The 18,434-nt window shown below is 39.2% G+C and overlaps 1 protein-coding gene across 1 annotated transcript in view; it reads left to right on the forward strand.

Moving 5' to 3' along the window:
- Positions 1 to 1,000: 1,000 nt before the first annotated feature.
- The window catches only part of shdb (Src homology 2 domain containing transforming protein D, b), a 43,620-nt gene continuing 26,186 nt past the window's right edge, over positions 1,001 to 18,434 (forward strand). The window contains exons 1-4 of the mRNA XM_084415658.1: positions 1,001 to 1,253; positions 1,831 to 1,962; positions 2,088 to 2,432; positions 8,514 to 8,664. Coding sequence (XP_084271784.1) covers positions 2,094 to 2,432; positions 8,514 to 8,664 — 490 coding nt within the window. The 5' untranslated portion in view covers positions 1,001 to 1,253; positions 1,831 to 1,962; positions 2,088 to 2,093. The remainder of the gene's footprint in view (positions 1,254 to 1,830; positions 1,963 to 2,087; positions 2,433 to 8,513; positions 8,665 to 18,434) is intronic.

An 18,434-nucleotide genomic window follows, 5' to 3' on the forward strand; every position in this document is an offset into this window, starting at 1 on the left:
GGCAATTTAGAAAAGTGAGGGGAAGATGTGTGTCGACACTGGCTGGTAATGGAGGGGGTGGTGGATGCCGTCTGCTATGACCTCATCCCTCGCTCCATGTGGGGAGGAAGAGAGAGTGAGATCATGGCTGTCGTAAAAACAGCGTCTTTATATAGCGAGGCTTCCAGGTTCACATTTGAACGGCATGGAAAGTATATATGCTGACAATGTCATCTGCTTCTTCTCTGAATTCAATTTGCATCTGAATGACGTTAAGACGTCTGCAACCTCAAGCTATGGCAGCACAGATGTGCGGTTTTTATTTGTTGTGTTGTAAATGATTAGCCCTGGGCCTCAGTTTGATGTCTTTCTACCTCCATGCTGTCTCCAAATGTGTAACTGAGAGAGGATTCGGGTGTGCAAATCACTTACACACACCTTCACATCATTAACACTTTGGTGAGCCTGTCATAGAGGTTCACAGGTGTGAAAGCTGATTTGAGGAGGTGTTTATCTATCTATCTATCTATCTATCTATCTATCTGTCTATCTGTCTATCTATCTATGTAGACAATAGATTTTGACAATAGTTGCAGCTTTAGGGAGACCGGGCTATTCACACGTGAACTATATCTCAGTAAAGTTACATGAGCCAAAAGTCCAATTACATAAATTTCATTATTTTTTTTCTTTTTAAATTTGGCTGATAAGCCTATAACTGGCCATTTAATGTTGGGTTATACTGTGACAACTTACCCCATTGTATCCCTTGAGAAATAATAGTGTGAAGAGTTTTTTTTGTTGTCAAGACTTTAAGGTATGTGACCAAATAGAACTGTCTGTTTAAAATACTGTAAAAAGTGCGTTTTTTTTGTTTATTTATGTATTGATTGCCGTTAACAGTATCCAATCTTAAACAGTGACAACACAAGACACCTATAAAAAGCAGATTTTCAGATCTATGCCATACACAGCTTCTAATAATAATCGGCTAAAGGGAAAATACAGCACCTCTGGATGTGAGGACCTCCCCTTTAAACGCCACAGCTCTCTCGCTCAGTTGCTCTCCCTCTCTCACTCACTTACAACCAGACGCGTTCAGACGAGCTTTACAGTTCTTCTCATATATTCTCCTTATATATTCTCCAGGAGCGAGCACGGTCTTCATCACATTATTGCCGCGTGTGTTATTGTCCTCGTGCAACATTGTAACATTCGGAAAGCGGGAACCGCGTCTGGAGTTCCACGATAATTTAACACTGTTATCAAAAAACGTGAGTATCACAACTTGGTCTCTCCAGCGGCGTTTAATTTGATCGAAAATCATATACAGTGATATACTGGATTAAGTGTTCACCACGTCAGCTGTAAAATGTTTAACGTTGAATAAAAGTGCGACTGTTCATCGCAGACGCGCGTTCACGTTTAGTTTACAAGAGTTCTCAGCTGTTATCATAGAGAGTTGCTCAATTACATTTTTTTTACTCGAAAGTGAATGTCAGTTCTGGGGTTTTGTGAAATAATTTCTTCTGGTGGTTGAACTGAGATGGTTTATTGTGCGCATCACAAGCACGTGCGAAACCAGTTTGTTTGCTTTTGTTCTTAAACAGCTTGTTGCAGCTGCTCTTCGCCCATGCAGTTTTATTATCTACCAAAGTATAAATATCTATCTATCTATCTATCTATCTAATTCTGACAGGTCTGTAGTAGTAGGACATATTATTGATCAGAAGATACATGCATGTATCATGAAAAAATACTTTGAGTTGCATTTATTCTTTTTTTGTGTGTGTGTGTGTTTCTTTTGCATGCATTTATCCCATTCCTGAAAGTGTATTTCTGCTGTTCCAGAGGTGTGGAGAACCTCAAGATCATTGCCGTCCATGGACCACCTGTAATTCCAGGTCGGTATTCCCAAGGATTGACCTTGGACCACAGCCATGCCTTTGAACTGAAACATGAATTCAGTGTATTCTCCCAAAGGTATTCATCTTAATTTCAGGATACACATCTAATTTTCTCCATAATCTAGTTCCTTGACATCAGATTATAGGTCATCATTGGACACTTACTCTTTGTGTTCTTCACTGTTGGACATTCACTAACAGATTAGAATGGCAAAGTGGTTAAAGGACTATTTAAGTTTTGGGAGCAAACGTGTTCCCCCGCAACCGCCGAAACCAGACTACACAGAGAGTGAGATATTGAAGGCATATCGTGCACAGAAGAACCTAGACTTTGAAGACCCTTATGAAGACTTCGAGAACAGGGCTAGAAATGACAATGGGTCAACTGAAGTGCCCCACATGAGCTTCGGATCCCCTTTGAAATCCTCAAGTCTGGATATCAAGGTCGTTTCGCCGAAACATCGCCTCATAAAGGTGGACTCGCAAGACCTGGGACGGAGCAAGATTCTCCTGAGCTCCGTGTCTTTAGAGGAAGCAACAGATCCGGTGAGTAATTTAAATATCTATCAATATTAGTAATCAGTTCATTTTTGTCTGTTTTGAGATTATCTGCATTGGACGATTAACAGAAGTCTGAACATCTCAATGTAAATTTCCTGTTTTAAAATATTTTGCAGTACATTTTTGCCATGAATAATGTGTAGAATGTTCATTTTAAGTTGAAGTTTATAATATTGTTTTTGTAGTTTAAACACAACCAACCAGCCCAACACAAAAACATTGGCTGGTGTGTGTATGGAGGCGGGGCTATCTGTTTGACCATCCAATGGAATTTTAAGCAAATTTGAACACAAAATTATCATTTTTGCTGGTCAATTTCACAAATAATTACAAACAAATTGCAAGTGACAAATTAAATTAAATGTGAAATTTCGAAGTAGAAAGACTGAAATAGTGTTTTCATGTAAAACGTCCTCCATTAATTAGTTTTATTTACAAATCAAAATAAATTTTTACAGTGTATGTGAAAATGTTTTTAACTTGTGTATTAAATTATTTATACTTAAACTCAATATACACAATTTATCGTGTCTCGAAACGTTAAGTAGTCGAAGATCTGAGGGGTTTTAGGGATACCTGAAGCCATCAGGTCATGAAATGCATAAAACAAACTGTCAAACAAGTGATTTGCGGTGTGAAACAATCTTTCATGTAAACCCCCTTTAACCCTGCATTAGATTTAGTGTCTCGGAGCACCGTAGGTGTCAAAACCCCTTGATCCACCAAAGCTGAAGCTCCTGAATAATACATAGTTTAGTTAGGCTGGTAGGGATGGGGCAATCCCATAGAGAATACACATAAGAGCCAGAAAGGTTCCTGTGATCAGACATTGAGTAGAGACCCAATACTGGCAGACAGTTGAGGTATAAGCACAAACACACACACACACGGACAGACAGCAGCCTTCATTGGAGTCTCATTGATTGTAATCAGTACCAGTGATGAGCGAGCTGATTGGTTGGTCTTGAAGAACGACCCTGCCAATGCCGCGCCATCGATTTGAATCCCAATTTAATGGTGACCCTCTAAGTGCATTGTCTTGCAAGCATCGTTTCGCATCATTCCCTGTTAACCTTCATTAATTTCCACCGTAATCCTAATTAAGTTTTTATAGCGTTCCTAATGAACATTTCAGATTTACTGTCCTCCTATTCTTGTTAAAGATCAACCAGACAATGGGCGATTTGCCTGGTGGGAAAACGGGGGATTGTTGCACGCCATAGTTTGCAGCCTGAATGGTGCCGCATGGAGCCGTTGGCTAAAGTCCTTGTTTGAGAGACCATATGGCCATCTTTGTAATTGACCCAGTGCCAAATGACTGAGGGCTTCCTCCTGAGCCTGGATTGGGAGACAAACGCACCTCCTAACATGCTCATCAACACTTCCCCTCAGCCTCCTCCTGCTTCACGGGGGAAGGTAGCACATTTTTTGTGAGTCTGCTGGTTTTCAGCGTCTTGTGCTTTATGAGGTGCTGTTTCTAAATGTGCATGTTTTGAAAGTATGTGGAGACACTAGGGCTGCTTTGTTTGTGGAAAAAAATCGAATTTATTGATATATATATATATATATATATATATATATATATATATACACACTCACCTAAAGGATTATTAGGAACACCATACTAATACTGTGTTTGATCCCCTTTCGCCTTCAGAACTGCCTTAATTCTACGTGGCATTGATTCAACAAGGTGCTGAAAGCATTCTTTAGAAATGCCCATATTGATAGGATAGCATCTTGCAGTTGATGGAGATTTGTGGGATGCACATCCAGGGCACGAAGCTCCCGTTCCACCACATCCCAAAGATGCTCTATTGGGTTAAGATCTGGTGACTGTGGGGGCCATTTTAGTACAGTGAGCTCATTGTCATGTTCAAGAAACCAATTTGAAATGATTCGAGCTTTGTGACATGGTGCATTATCCTGCTGGAAGTAGCCATCAGAGGATGGGTATATGGTGGTCATAAAGGGATGGACATGGTCAGAAACAATGCTCAGGTAGGCCGTGGCATTTAAACGATGCCCAATTGGCACTAAGGGGCCTAAAGTGTGCCAAGAAAACATCCACCACACCATTACCCCTCTTTCACACCGCAAGCGTGAGCGGCGCATCCGCGCAACTACATCATCACTGCAGCAGCAGACTCCCGCGAGTATTCACACTGGAAGCGTAGTACAGCGTCACAGCAGCGGCTGCAAACCGTGTTTGGCAGACAATATAACCATTTCAAACAATGGGTCAGTTCTTTCAACATTTTTGTTTTTATAATAATACACCTTACTTTCACCCAAAACGAATAATTAAAAAGTTTAAATGGGTAAATACATATTTGTTATACTTAATTTTCTTTTCTGGCATAATTGTTAAAACACTAGACATTGGCATTGTTGTTAAAACTCTTGACATGCTTATTCTGTGCATTTTGAGCACGTTTTGTGTTAAATCACATTTATTTTGTCCATCAAAAGCATCAAAAGTGTTCTTTCACTTTAATTGAGCGTGAGCAGCACAGCAAAAAATAGACCGGACGCCGAAACCCCCGCTGCACTGCTGTTCACGCGACGCTCCTGCTTGACGCTCACGCGCTGCTCCTGCTCCCGGTGTGAATGCACTCATTGATTAACATGGACGCCGAAAAAAATATGCGCTGCTCACGTGCCGCCGACGCTTGCGGTGTGAAACCGGGGTTACACCACCACCACCAGCCTGCACAGTGGTAACAAGGCATGATGGATCCATGTTCTCATTCTGTTTACGCCAAATTCTGACTCTACCATCTGAATGTCTCAACAGAAATCGAGACTCATCAGACCAGGCAACATTTTTCCAGTCTTCAACTGTCCAATTTTGGTGAGCTCGTGCAAATTGTAGCCTCTTTTTCCTATTTGTAGTGGAGATGAGTGGTACCCGGTGGGGTCTTCTGCTGTTGTAGCCCATCCGCCTCAAGGTTGTGCGTGTTGTGGCTTCACAAATGCTTTGCTGCATACCTCGGTTGTAACGAGTGGTTATTTCAGTCAAAGTTGCTCTTCTATCAGCTTGAATCAGTCGGCCCATTCTCCTCTGACCTCTAGCATCAAAAAGGCATTTTCGCCCACAGGACTGCCGCATACTGGATGTTTTTCCCTTTTCACACCATTCTTTGTAAACCCTAGAAATGGTTGTGCGTGAAAATCCCAGTAACTGAGCAGATTGTGAAATACTCAGACCGGCCCGTCTGGCACCAACAACCATGCCACGCTCAAAATTGCTTAAATCACCTTTCTTTCCCATTCTGACATTCAGTTTGGAGTTCAGGAGATTGTCTTGACCAGGACCACACCCCTAAATGCATTGAAGCAACTGCCATGTGACTGGTTGATTAGATAATTGCATTAATGAGAAATTGAACAGGTGTTCCTAATAATCCTTTAGGTATATATATATATATATATATATAATGCTTTGTGAAAAATAAACCTAATATGACGAACGACAAGGAAAACAATACAATTAACATACAGTACACAAGATTGTATACAAACAAGATTTTATTGTTATTCGCCAGCACAGCAGCTTCAGACAAACAATGACACTCACAACTGTTCTGTTACTATAGCTAACATCACAACAACAGTAGAGGTCGACCGATATGGGTTTTTTCAGGCCGATGCCGATCTTTTGAAATCCGGGTTGGCCGATTTATTTTGGCCGATATTTGGCAGATATGTGCTTGTTTTTAACCTCTATTTGAAAGATAAAATGTAACAAATAATTACTTAAGATAGACAAAATTTCTCAACAAAAACATTTATTGAACACTTGACCAATCTGCACTTGTACACTTAAATTAAAAGTCTACTCTACAGTGAAATGCAGTCACACTTTACACTGTTTGGCCAGCATTTTAACCGTGTTTAATCCAGCTAACGGTATGCTAAAGTTAGCTGCTGACTAGGGGCACGTGCAGCTAAGCGATGTTTCTGTTATTCTAACGTCCGTATTAGCACCGAGACCCGGTGTAGCTGTAGCTACCCAACCATAGCGACGACGCTAGCAAAGCAAAGCCAGTCCTTCACTAGCCTATAGTGCGTTGGTCTCTTTTTTTATTACTTATTTCTCTGCATTGAGTGACAACCCTCTCAAAAATAAGACACACAAACAGAACAAATAAAAGTCTCAGATTCACTGTCTGTAATTGCAAAATTCTTGCTTACTTATTGTGACATGATCGCAACCCTTCTGCTGTGATAATGCAACTTCAACTACGCTATCAATATCCAAAGTAGCTGAACGTCATGTCACCTATTCATGTTTTTTCTCGAAGTTGGCAGTAACGTATCAAAAGTTTTTAATTAAATATAAAGGAGTTATAAGAATTTAATCCTTACCGTTTTCTCCAAGGAACTTCGCTCCTTCCTTAGGCACTGGATGAGGTCTGCTCACTCTGCTGGAAAATGACTCTAGGGGCAGTGTGCGTCGAACACGTGTTCCACAACAACATCAACACTAGGCTGCCCACAGATGCGCCTGCCTAATAATCGGCTTGATATACTTGGATATTGGCCGATGCCGATTATGTAAAAAAAATGCATAAAATCGGCCGATTAGTCGTCCGACCGATTAATCGGTCGACCTCTAAACAACGGCATGTCTTGCTTCTGTGAAACATAGAAAAACTATTGTTACTCGCATATGGAGCAGAAACATTGCAACCTCAGCATCCGTTTTCAGGCCTTCCCACTTGGGTCTCTCCAGCGCTGGAAAGCTTTTCTAAAATGAACGCGGGTCCTAAAGGGATATTCCTCTGACCTTTTCTCTTTTGCTTGAAACTCCTCACTCCTCTCTGGGAGTTTTCCAAACTCCCTGAAAACTGAAAAAACTGCCCCTCCTGAAAAAGAGCAATCTGGATAAGACCATATTAAGCAACTATAGACCGATCTCAAATCTTCCTTTCATAGGTAAGATCATTGAAAAAGTTGTCTTCAATCAGCTGAACAAATTCTTAAGCTCGAATGGATACTTTGACAATTTTCAATCTGGTTTCTGACCACACCACAGCACAGAGACGACGCTCATAAAGATATTAAACGATATTCGCTTAAAAACTGATTCAGGCAAATTATCAGTGCTGGTACTCCTCGACCTCAGTGCTGCATTTGACACTGTCGATCATAACATACTTCTTGACAGGCTGGAAAACTGGGTCGGGCTTTCTGGGATAGTCCTAAAATGGTTCAGGTCATACGTAGGAGGGAGAGGTTATTATGTGAGTATAGGAGACCATAAGTCTGAATGGACATCCAAGACATGTGGAGTCCCTCAAGGCTCAATTCTTGCGCCACTCCTGTTCAACCTATATATGCTCCTACTGAGCCAAATAATGAGAAATTTTATTACTGGTATATTACCGGCATATAAATCATTCAATGGCCTAGGACCTCAATACATTGCAGATATGCTGAATATAAACCCAACAGATCACTAGGATCACATCAGCTAGAATTTTTTTAACTGTTTTAATTATTTTTATTTATTTTGATTATTTTAATTTCTTCTCTGTAAAGCACTTTGAATTACCATTGTGAATAGCACAATGCAAATAGCAATTTTTTTACATTTTGATAATCGCACTAAGCCATATCACGGTTTCTGTTTTATTTTTCGAAGCTGCAAAAATGTGAGAAATTGTCACATGACCAAATATGTTTACATAAAAACAATTAGCCAGTATTTAGCGACTTTCGTTGGCTGCTTATAATAGTCGGTTGAGACGACAACTGATTTACGTGGCGTTGTTTGTATTGTTTTGTCACAAAACTTTAGGGAATATATTTTTGTCGGGTGAAAAATTTTGGTGCTAACAAATAGTAGTGTAAAAAAAAATTAAAAAACAAGATGCCATCTATTTGACTGTAAATGAGTGTTTTTGTTTTTTTTGGCCTGCAGAATTATGTAAAAAATAATTATCTTCATTCATCCCTCAGCAAACTAAGATAATCTTCAATTTCTTTGCACCGAATTAAAGGGATTTCTTGTGTTCCCTCTCCTGGGTGAAGATCATCACATGACTGTTCTCGTTTCAGGTGGTTCCATCAGCTCCAGTTATGGGCGACACCGACTACTCCGACCCATTCGATGTTCGCTTGGACCCGCGTCCCGAAACCGCCCAGGGCCCAATCACTCCTGAGAACAACGGCTACATGGAGCCCTACGAGGCTCAGAAAGTGATAACCGGTCAGTCAAACTTCTTCTCGTTTCTATTTTGGTGTCTGTGTTCTCATGCCCCAGGGGAGTCTGGTTTGCCCTTTGAGTCATATGGAGAGAATGAAGTATGAGTGTTATAAGTGTGTCTTTCTCAGCGAGTCCCTCGGTCGCTGTCAGTTATCCAGTGCCGTCAGACGGTGACTCACTGCTGATTCCCTCCTGGAGTCCCACGGATTACAGTTCTGTGTTTGTGTAATCTGTTTCATTGTTTTATTCCTTCCAAATTGTTGTTTGCCCCCCTGCACTTGCTGTTTGGAGAGATATAAATTTTAGGACAAGTTTCCAATGCGAAGACAGTTCCAAAATGTAGCCACTAACATTTAGCTGATTTCTAAGATACCTGGCCAAGTCTTAAGGCAGCATTTTATATATTGTTTACAGTTGAAGCAGTCCCACAATGCAATGGTAGTAGTGGCAGAGCCCAGAGAAATGACGATTATAACAAACTTGTGTAGAGTTATTTGGTCATGATGTCAATTTGTTGGATAGGAAGGCTAATTCGACATGGGTTCCCTCGGGAATTTCCTTTGGGTTTTTATTATAGCATTTTTTTGATTTGAGAAAAAGAGGTTAGCATTAGTTGAAAAAACGTTCACATTTTGTTTGGTTCCTTAACATAAATGACAAGCAATCATACCTTTTTAAAGGTTAAATTTAATTGCGACGCTCATTTCCCCTATATTTTCCATTACTTTGCCATCATCCAATGCTCATTTAATTGTTAATCTATAATTTAGTAACACTGTTAAATGTAATCTTTATCAAATCACAAAATGAATATCCTTTTTTCATACTGTACATTGAAATATTGTGATGTCGAAATTCAGTTTAAAATGACTGATTTTAGCGTTTTAGTTGGTTTATTTAGTCTAAATTGGATTAGCAGTTATCGGTTTAGCAGTATCAGACAATTTTAATTCCAGTGCCTCTGGAATTACAACCGTTTAGCAACTTATTTTTGGCTAAAAATGGAAGCATAATATTCCTCACAAATGTAAATAGGTCATATTTTGGCATTTTGTAGTTGCAGTTAATTTCAAATAGGCTTCTACTCGCCATTTCAATATGTCAAATTACAAAACGTACAGTATGGATGTAGTATTTCATTGTGTAGTATTCACAATGTAGTATTTAGAAGAATTAGTTAAATAGATAAATATATTAAAGGAGTCATAATGTAGAAATTTCACTTTTCCACGAGAATCAATGTATGTTATGATTGCATAATGATTGTACACTGGCCGGGAAGCCGATATTTAAAAGTGAAGCGTTTGTTTACCTCGGGGTTTGTAAAATAGGCCACGTGCACGCGCACGAAAAAACGAGATTTTGATTTCTTCCCCTTCTTGACGTCAAGACGGGGGAGGATATACCAAATATGGACACCTCAAACCTATGCCGCGGGAAGCCCGCCCCTCTCCCCCTCAGATTCAGTTTAGTTGACTCGAGAAAGATGGAGAAATCGAGTGCACACCTGAGATGCTCTGTGGGTGACTGCCACAAACAACATGCAAATGTGTTTTATCTACCAAAAACGGACGAAACTATCAGGGAACAGTGGATGAAATTCATTTTTAATGACGCTGTCCCAACAACTCTTTCAAGTGGCGTATCGTTAGGTGTGTGTGCTAAACATTTTACACCGGAATCTTTTACAAATTTGGGGCAATATCAGGCGAACTTGGCCTCGAAGCTCCGTTTGGGAAAAGGTGCCATCCCAACCATCAGGGACTTGCCAGAAATTGAAAAGGTAAGACTGTGTTTTTATTGCTCTACTGTGGTTAACAAATAGCAGCTAACAGCTAATGCGGCTATTGTATGTAACGTTACCTTCGAGGTAAACACGGGGAATGGACTCTACGAATGCTAGCCACATCTTTCGACTTTGTTTTACACTAGCAGCTAACGTTACAGTAGTGACGGTACAGGAGTCCATGCTCAGTGGCTAAAACTGTTTAAATGCAAGTATGAAAACAATATACCACTAGGGATGCACCGAATATTCGGCCACCGAAAATTTTCGGCCGAAAATGGCCCAAAAGTGCATTTTCGGTTTTCGGCCGAAAGACTTTTATCACCGAAACAATACGGCCGAAATGTTGTGATGACGCAAACAGCAGACACCGCGACCTGCACGTGCTTGTCTGAAGCAACATTACATATCTGCGGTGTGGACGTATTTAAATATATCTAAGAGTGACCCACGGACAGCGATTTTCAAAACACAGACATCCCAAGTCTTCCGGAAGTTCCGGGAGTCTCCCGCGTATTGATACCGGCTCCCTAATGCCCGCAAATTAGTTTAAATCTCCCGGAATCGCGAGCGAGCATGAGCGCGCATACGTAGCGCGCGCGGCAGAGAGAGGGAGCGAGAGACCTTTGCGTGTGTGTGCAGAGCAGCCGTCATTTCTCAGAGGTTTACCTGAGCTGTTTATGGTTTTTGCAACTCACGTCCATGAGCATATAACTGCAGATATTATTTTGGGCTATGGCAGTATTGACCTAAAATATCGAAAATAGCTTTCAGTTAGTGGGGCTTCTGTAAGAATGTATATGGCAATGGTGTATTTTTTCTTTTTTCTTTGGTTGTGATTACAATTTCACTAACAATAAGTACCGTCACATTTATTGAGCTATTGCAGTATTTTGTCTGTTTTTGTACCGCTTGGAAGTAGTAAAATGGAGTAAAAAAAACTCTCATAACAATTTCATGAAGGAAGAGAAAGCACATGATACGACAATTTCAATATTTAAAGTCCGCGTGAACCGGAAGTTGCAAACGACTTTTCTCCAGTGCTGTGACGTATTTCCCAGTGAAAAGGAATATTGAACAGAGGGCAGGTAGGCGGCGAGCTACATAGGCCTACCGTGCACCCCCCCCACCTCCCAACAAAACCATACTTTTTTGAAAGGTCTGGATGTGTAGAATATGAATCTGAATGTTAACATTGAAAATTTTGGGTTGCACTACCTGTTTTAGCCCTGTGAAAAGGGAAACCCTAAAAAACGATTTTAAGCGATTTTAACACATCGAGATTGTCCTAGTCAATCAGAACAGCTTTTAGGTGACCCAATACACACTCAAACTTAACATATGATGACTTAGGTCAAATACCTACCATGCTGCTTATTGGTAGGTGTCTAAAATTAACATAGGTAAGGCTTTATGTTGATATAATGAGCCCATTTCATGTATAGGCCACGACCTAGATTCGCCTATCATGCACCCCAACCCACTCCCCTGAAAAAAATCATGCTTTTCTGAAAGGTCTGGATGTGTAGAATATGAATCTGAATGTTAACATTATTGGGATACACTACCTGTTTTAGCCCTGTGAATAGGGAAACCCTAAAAAACGATTTTAAGAGATTTTAACACATTGAGATTGGCCTAGTCAATCAGAGCAGCTTTTAGGTGACCCAATACTCTTACTACACTAAATTGATAATTACTTTAAATAGTTGTTTTTAATTATTTTTTATTTAATATAGTTAAGGCCTTGTATGGATATAATCGATCAAGGACCATTTCCATAGCATCAGTTAATATGCTAACGTGCTAACATTTTAACCCTCATTACCCTTTCCATCGAAGTAATTTCATTGACAAATCAGAAACCTGTCTGGGTTGTTCATCCAATGACAAAATAAGATATTTTTTGAATTTTCATTAACAGTTTCCTCTGTGTTAGGCAGACTGTCCTGAAAGACTGTTCTTACTCACACAGACAGATCCTCCAAGTCTGCATCCTCTGCCTATACAGCAAGAAATTTGTTTCACTGAATTGCTCGATGTTTGATATTTTTTATTGACCCCTCTTACTACACTACATTGATGCTTACTTTAAATATTTGTTTTTAATTATTTTAGATTACATTTGATAGATTGATAGATATATACTTTATTCATCCCAAAGGGAAATTTTAGACATCCAGTAGCTTATACACACACACACACACACACACACACATATCTCACACACATAGATCATCTAGTCGGTTATGTAGTTGGTTTCTTCAACACAGTTGAACTGCTCAGTTATGTCTGAGTCAAGACATGAGCCAGTGGGCCAAGTGACTGCAGGTCCTTCAAGGCATAGGGGATGTCATGGGACAAAACCAAAGTCCAGATGCATTGTGCATGTCCCTGGTCTTGTATATGGACCACTCGTGCAATTATGGGCAAACGCAGATTCTGATGCAAGATTAGCCAGAATGAAAGAAATACGTGACAAGAGATTAGCTGAACCACTGGAATCTGCTCACAGAGTGACTGTAACCTGTGAACTTATACCAGACACTATTACAGAAGGTAATGGATATCACAGAGAATGCTACCAAAGATTCACCATGAATCTCAAAAGACTCGACCAGAAGCCTGAACTATTAGGAGCAAGTTCAAGGCAAAGTCAGAGGGCCTCAACTGGTGACAAGGTGCTCTTCACACCTGACTGTATATTCTGCAACTCAATTACACGGAAGAAGGTCAAAAATAAAGGGATATGGACAAATGAGGGGTTAAGAGAGTTTGAGTGTGATGGGTGGAGAACAGTCCTCAAAGTTGCAGAACAAAAATTTGATGAAAATTTGCTTCGCAGAATTAGAGGAAAGGATCTATTTGCTACAGAAGCTAAATACCACAAATCCTGTAGAGTCCAATATACACAAAATTTAGAAAAATGGAGAAGTGCAAGCACAGAAAACAAGGCCAAACAAATCCAACTAGTTGAAGCTCACGGTGAGGCATTTGGTGCTGAGGCAAGTTTGTGCATCCTAGATTAGCTATGTAGATTTTGGTCAGATCAGTCAATTTCATCATTTTGTTGCTGCCGATGATTTCCTTGTCAATTACTCGAGATACAGCACCAAATGTCTCACCGTGAGCTTCTACTATTTGGATTTGTTTGGCCTTGTTTTCTGTGCTTGCACTTCTCAATTTTTCTACATTTTGTGTATATTGGACTGTACAGGATTTGTGGTACAGTGGGGCAAAAAAGTATTTAGTCAGCCACCAATTGTCCAAGTTCTCCCACTTAAAAAGATGAGAGAGGCCTGTAATTTTCATCATAGGTACACTTCAACTATGAGAGACAAAATGAGAAAAAAAATTCAGAAAATCACATAGTAGGATCTTTAATTAATTAATTGGTAAATTCCTCTGTAAAATACTGTAAGTATTTGGTCACCTACACACAAACAAGATTTCTGGTTCTCACAGACCTGTAACTTCTTCTTTAAGAGGCTCCTCTGTCCTCCACTCGTTACCTGTATTAATGGCACCTGTTTGAACTCGTTATAAGTATAAAAGACACCTGTCCACAACCTCAAATAGTCACACTCCAAACTCCACTATGGCCAAGACCAAAGAGCTGTCAAAGGACACCAGAAACAAAATTGTAGACCTGCACCAGGCTGGGAAGACTGAATCTGCAATAGGTAAGCAGCTTGGTGTGAAGAAATCAACTGTGGGAGCAATTATTAGAAAATGGAAGACATACAAGACCACTGATAATCTCCCTCGATCTAGGACTCCACGCAAGATCTCACCCCGTGGGGTCAAAATGATCATAAGAACGGTGAGCAAAAATCCCAGAACCACACAGGGGGACCTAGTGAATGACCTGCAGAGAGGGCCAAAGTAACAAAGGCTACCATCAGTAACACACTACGCAGCCAGGTACTCAAATCCTGCAGTGCCAGACGTGTCCCCCTGCTTAAGCCAGTGTATGTCCAGGCCCATCTGAAGTTTGCTAGAGAGCATTTGGATGATCCAGAAGAGGATTGGGAGAATGTCATATGGTAAGATGAAACCAAAATAGAACTTTTTGGTAAAAACTCAACAAGTCGTGTTTGGAGGAGAAAGAACACCATACCTACTGTGAAGCATGGGGGTGGAAACATCATGCTTTGGGGCTGTTTTTCTGCAAAGGTACCAGGACGACTGATCCGTGTAAAGGAAAGAATGAATGGGGTCATGTATCGTGAGATTTTGAGTGAAAACCTCCTTCCATCAGCAAGGGCATTGAAGATGAAACGTGGCTGGGTCTTTCAGCAAGACAATGATCCCAAACACACCGCCCGGGCAACGAAGGAGTGGTTTCGTAAGAAGCATTTCAAGGTCCTGGAGTGGCCTAGCCAGTCTCCAGATCTCAACCCCATAAAAAAAATCTTTGGAGGGAGTTGAAAATCCGTGTTGCCCAGAGACAGTCCCAAAACATCACTGCTCTAGAGGAGATCTGTATGGAGAAATGGGCCAAAATACCAGCAACAGTGTGTGAAAACCTTGTGAAGACTTACCCTTTGTTTGACCTCATTGCCAACAAAGGGTATATAACAAAGTATTGAGATGAACTTTTGTTATTGACCAAATACTTATTTTCCACCATAATTTGCAAATAAATTCTTAGAAATCCTACAATGTGATTTTCTGGATTTTTTTTTTTTTTTCTCATTTTGTCTCTCATAGTTGAAGTCTATCTATGATGAAAATTACAGGCCTCTCTCATCTTTTTAAGTGGGAGAACTTGCACAATTGGTGGCTGACTAAATTCTTTTTTGCCCCACTGTATTTAGCTTCTGTTTCAAATCTTTGGTAGCATTCTCTGTGATATCCATCACCTTCTGTAATGGTGTCTGGTTTAAGTTCACAGGTTACATTCATTCTGTGAGCAGATTCCAGTGGTTCAGTTAATCTCTTGTCACGTATTTCTTTCATTCTGGCTAATCTTGCATTATATCCATAATAATATATTTTATAAAGGATATTATATTATATCCATACAATGCCTTAACTATATTAAATTAAAAATAATTAAAAACAACTATTTAAAGTAACTATCAATGTAGTAAGAGGGGTCAATTATATTAAATAAAGATGGGGAGGGTGAGGAGGAGCTGTGAATAATTTCGTAGTCAGCTTTGACATGTTGGAATGTTAGCACGTTAGCATATTAACTGATGCTATGGAAATGGTCCTTGATAGATTATATCCATAAAAGGCCTTAACTATATTAAATAAAAAATAATTAAAAACAACTATTTAAAGTAATTATCAATTTAGTGTAGTAAGAGTATTGGGTCACCTAAAAGCTGCTCTGATTGACTAGGCCAATCTCAATGTGTTAAAATCTCTTAAAATCGTTTTTTAGGGTTTCCCTATTCACAGGGCTAAAACAGGTAGTGTATCCCAATAATGTTAACATTCAGATTCATATTCTACACATCCAGACCTTTCAGAAAAGCATGATTTTTTTCAGGGGAGTGGGTTGGGGTGCATGATAGGCGAATCTAGGTCGTGGCCTATACATGAAATGGGCTCATTATATCAACATAAAGCCTTACCTATGTTAATTTTAGACACCTACCAATAAGCAGCATGGTAGGTATTTGACCTAAGTCATCATATGTTAAGTTTGAGTGTGTATTGGGTCACCTAAAAGCTGTTCTGATTGACTAGGACAATCTCGATGTGTTAAAATCGCTTAAAATCGTTTTTTAGGGTTTCCCTTTTCACAGGGCTAAAACAGGTAGTGCAACCCAAAATTTTCAATGTTAACATTCAGATTCATATTCTACACATCCAGACCTTTCAAAAAAGTATGGTTTTGTTGGGAGGTGGGGGGGTGCACGGTAGGCCTATGTAGCTCGCCGCCTAAGGGTTTTACTCTAGCGCTCCTCCTCTCCATCTCTCGCTCATTACAGACTAACGGTTTGAGGGGAGTGGTTAAGCGTTTGCCCAAACCAAGCCGTCAAACATACGTCATCAGGGAAGGTCCTCCAATGCAGAGGGGAGGAGCATTTTCAGATTTTGATTAAAGATTACGAAGCCAAACATTTTTTTTGTGTGGATTGACTTGGATGGATGAATTGTTCACCACAAAACGATCTATTTAGGCAAACAAAGTAAATATGGTCAATTTTGAATTCATGTGGACTTTAAGTTTGTAAATGTGTATTAAGTGTAGCATTCAAAAATGAAAAAAATATTTACATGAAACTCAAATAAATGAAATAAAATGTATGAATTGTACATAAATTATAATATATATATATTAAAAGAATTAGGCTACACTGTAAAAAATTTGTAACACTCCCAAATCAAAAATTTCAATTGACCGATAACATCTACATTTTTCAATTGGCCCAAGTGAAATTCTGTAAATTCTAAAATTAAATGTACAGATTTTCACTTGGGCCAATTGAAAAATGTAGATGTTATCGGTCAATTGAAATTTTTGATTTGGGAGTGTTACAAATTTTTTACAGTGTATAGATTGCTCAATATATAAGTTTATAAAAGTGTAACATTCAACGTACATATGAAAAAACACTAAGAAACTAAGAGATTTTTAGCATAGCCCTAGCCTAGTACATAAAAGACAGAAAGCACACATAAAAAATAAAGCATATTAATAAAGCATAAATTAAAGGTATTTTTGTAAATGCAGTAGTAATTATGCATAATGACTAGAAATGCAGTAGGCTACTACATTTTAACTTTTTACTGATGATCACAATAATAAAAATGTTTTGTATTATTTAGAAATGTTTAAATATTAATTTGGAAAGAGGGAGAAACCTGTTTTTAGCGGGAAGGGAGAATGGATGGGGTGGGTTAGGACTGCATGATAATAATGGAACTGATAATCACAATTATTTTGCTCAAAATTATAATAGTGATTATTAATGACCATTATTCTCAGTTGAGAAATTGCAGAAAAAGAGACAGTTAATATAAATTAATTGCATAAATAGCCTATCAAAAGGGGTAAAACGGCCATTTTGAGGTCTGAGATGGTCCACCTTAATTAAAAAAAACTACGATAACTTCATCAGAGGATTAAAATCTATACAAAATGCATGGGTAGATAATTCTTAACACGCTGAATGTGGCCCAATTTTTCCATGTCTGTCTGCGATCATGGGCATTGTTACATTTATTAGTAAAACTAATAATACAGCAATAAATAACGCACTATTTATAGAAGTCAGAAGAACACACCTTTACTTTGAGCTTGTCTTTATTCCTCAACCATTCTCCTCTTCCTTTTTTCAGCTCCAGAAAGATGGCGTTTGGATGCCATTTCTACCACAGTTTAACATATTATTATTTCAATTAACTAAAAATAGCATTGCTGTATGACTACGACTCTGACGAGACTTCGTGACGTTGTGACAGACAAGAGGCAATCCAAATATGTGAAGTCGATATTACCATAGAGATTATAATATTTGGTATTTTATTTTTGACAGCACATTTTCTGTCATGCAAAATGCCTCATATAGGCCTAAGAAATTAAGCATTACTAAAGGGCAAGAGCACCACAAAAAAAAAAAAAAAAACTCTTGTTTCTAAAACGTGAGCATTTTGGAGAGAAGTGTGGTGGAATCCGTGAGTGTGAATACTGTGATAATTGCGGTACTCGAGGTCTCCCACTATATCTCGGGCGGTATTATGCAAATTAGCATGTGACGAGCTACTGTGTATATTTCTTATGTTTTCGTATTTTATTCGTTCTATTGTTATGTATTTATTATCTTTTTCGGAAATTTCATGTTTGAACTATACAGAGCTATCCTTTTTATGTATGTTGTAGGTCTGGGTAATTTATTAGATACTCACCGTCTCTGTGAACTGTATCATGATTAGTCAGGTCCATGCAATGCGTCAGCCTTCTCTGACTGCGAAAGTTAAGGTGCACGCACCCGAGTGAATTCTCAATATTATACTTAATTAACGA

The sequence above is a fragment of the Rutilus rutilus genome (assembly GCF_951802725.1).
Source record: "Rutilus rutilus genome assembly, chromosome: 8".
Lineage (NCBI taxonomy): Eukaryota > Metazoa > Chordata > Actinopteri > Cypriniformes > Leuciscidae > Rutilus > Rutilus rutilus.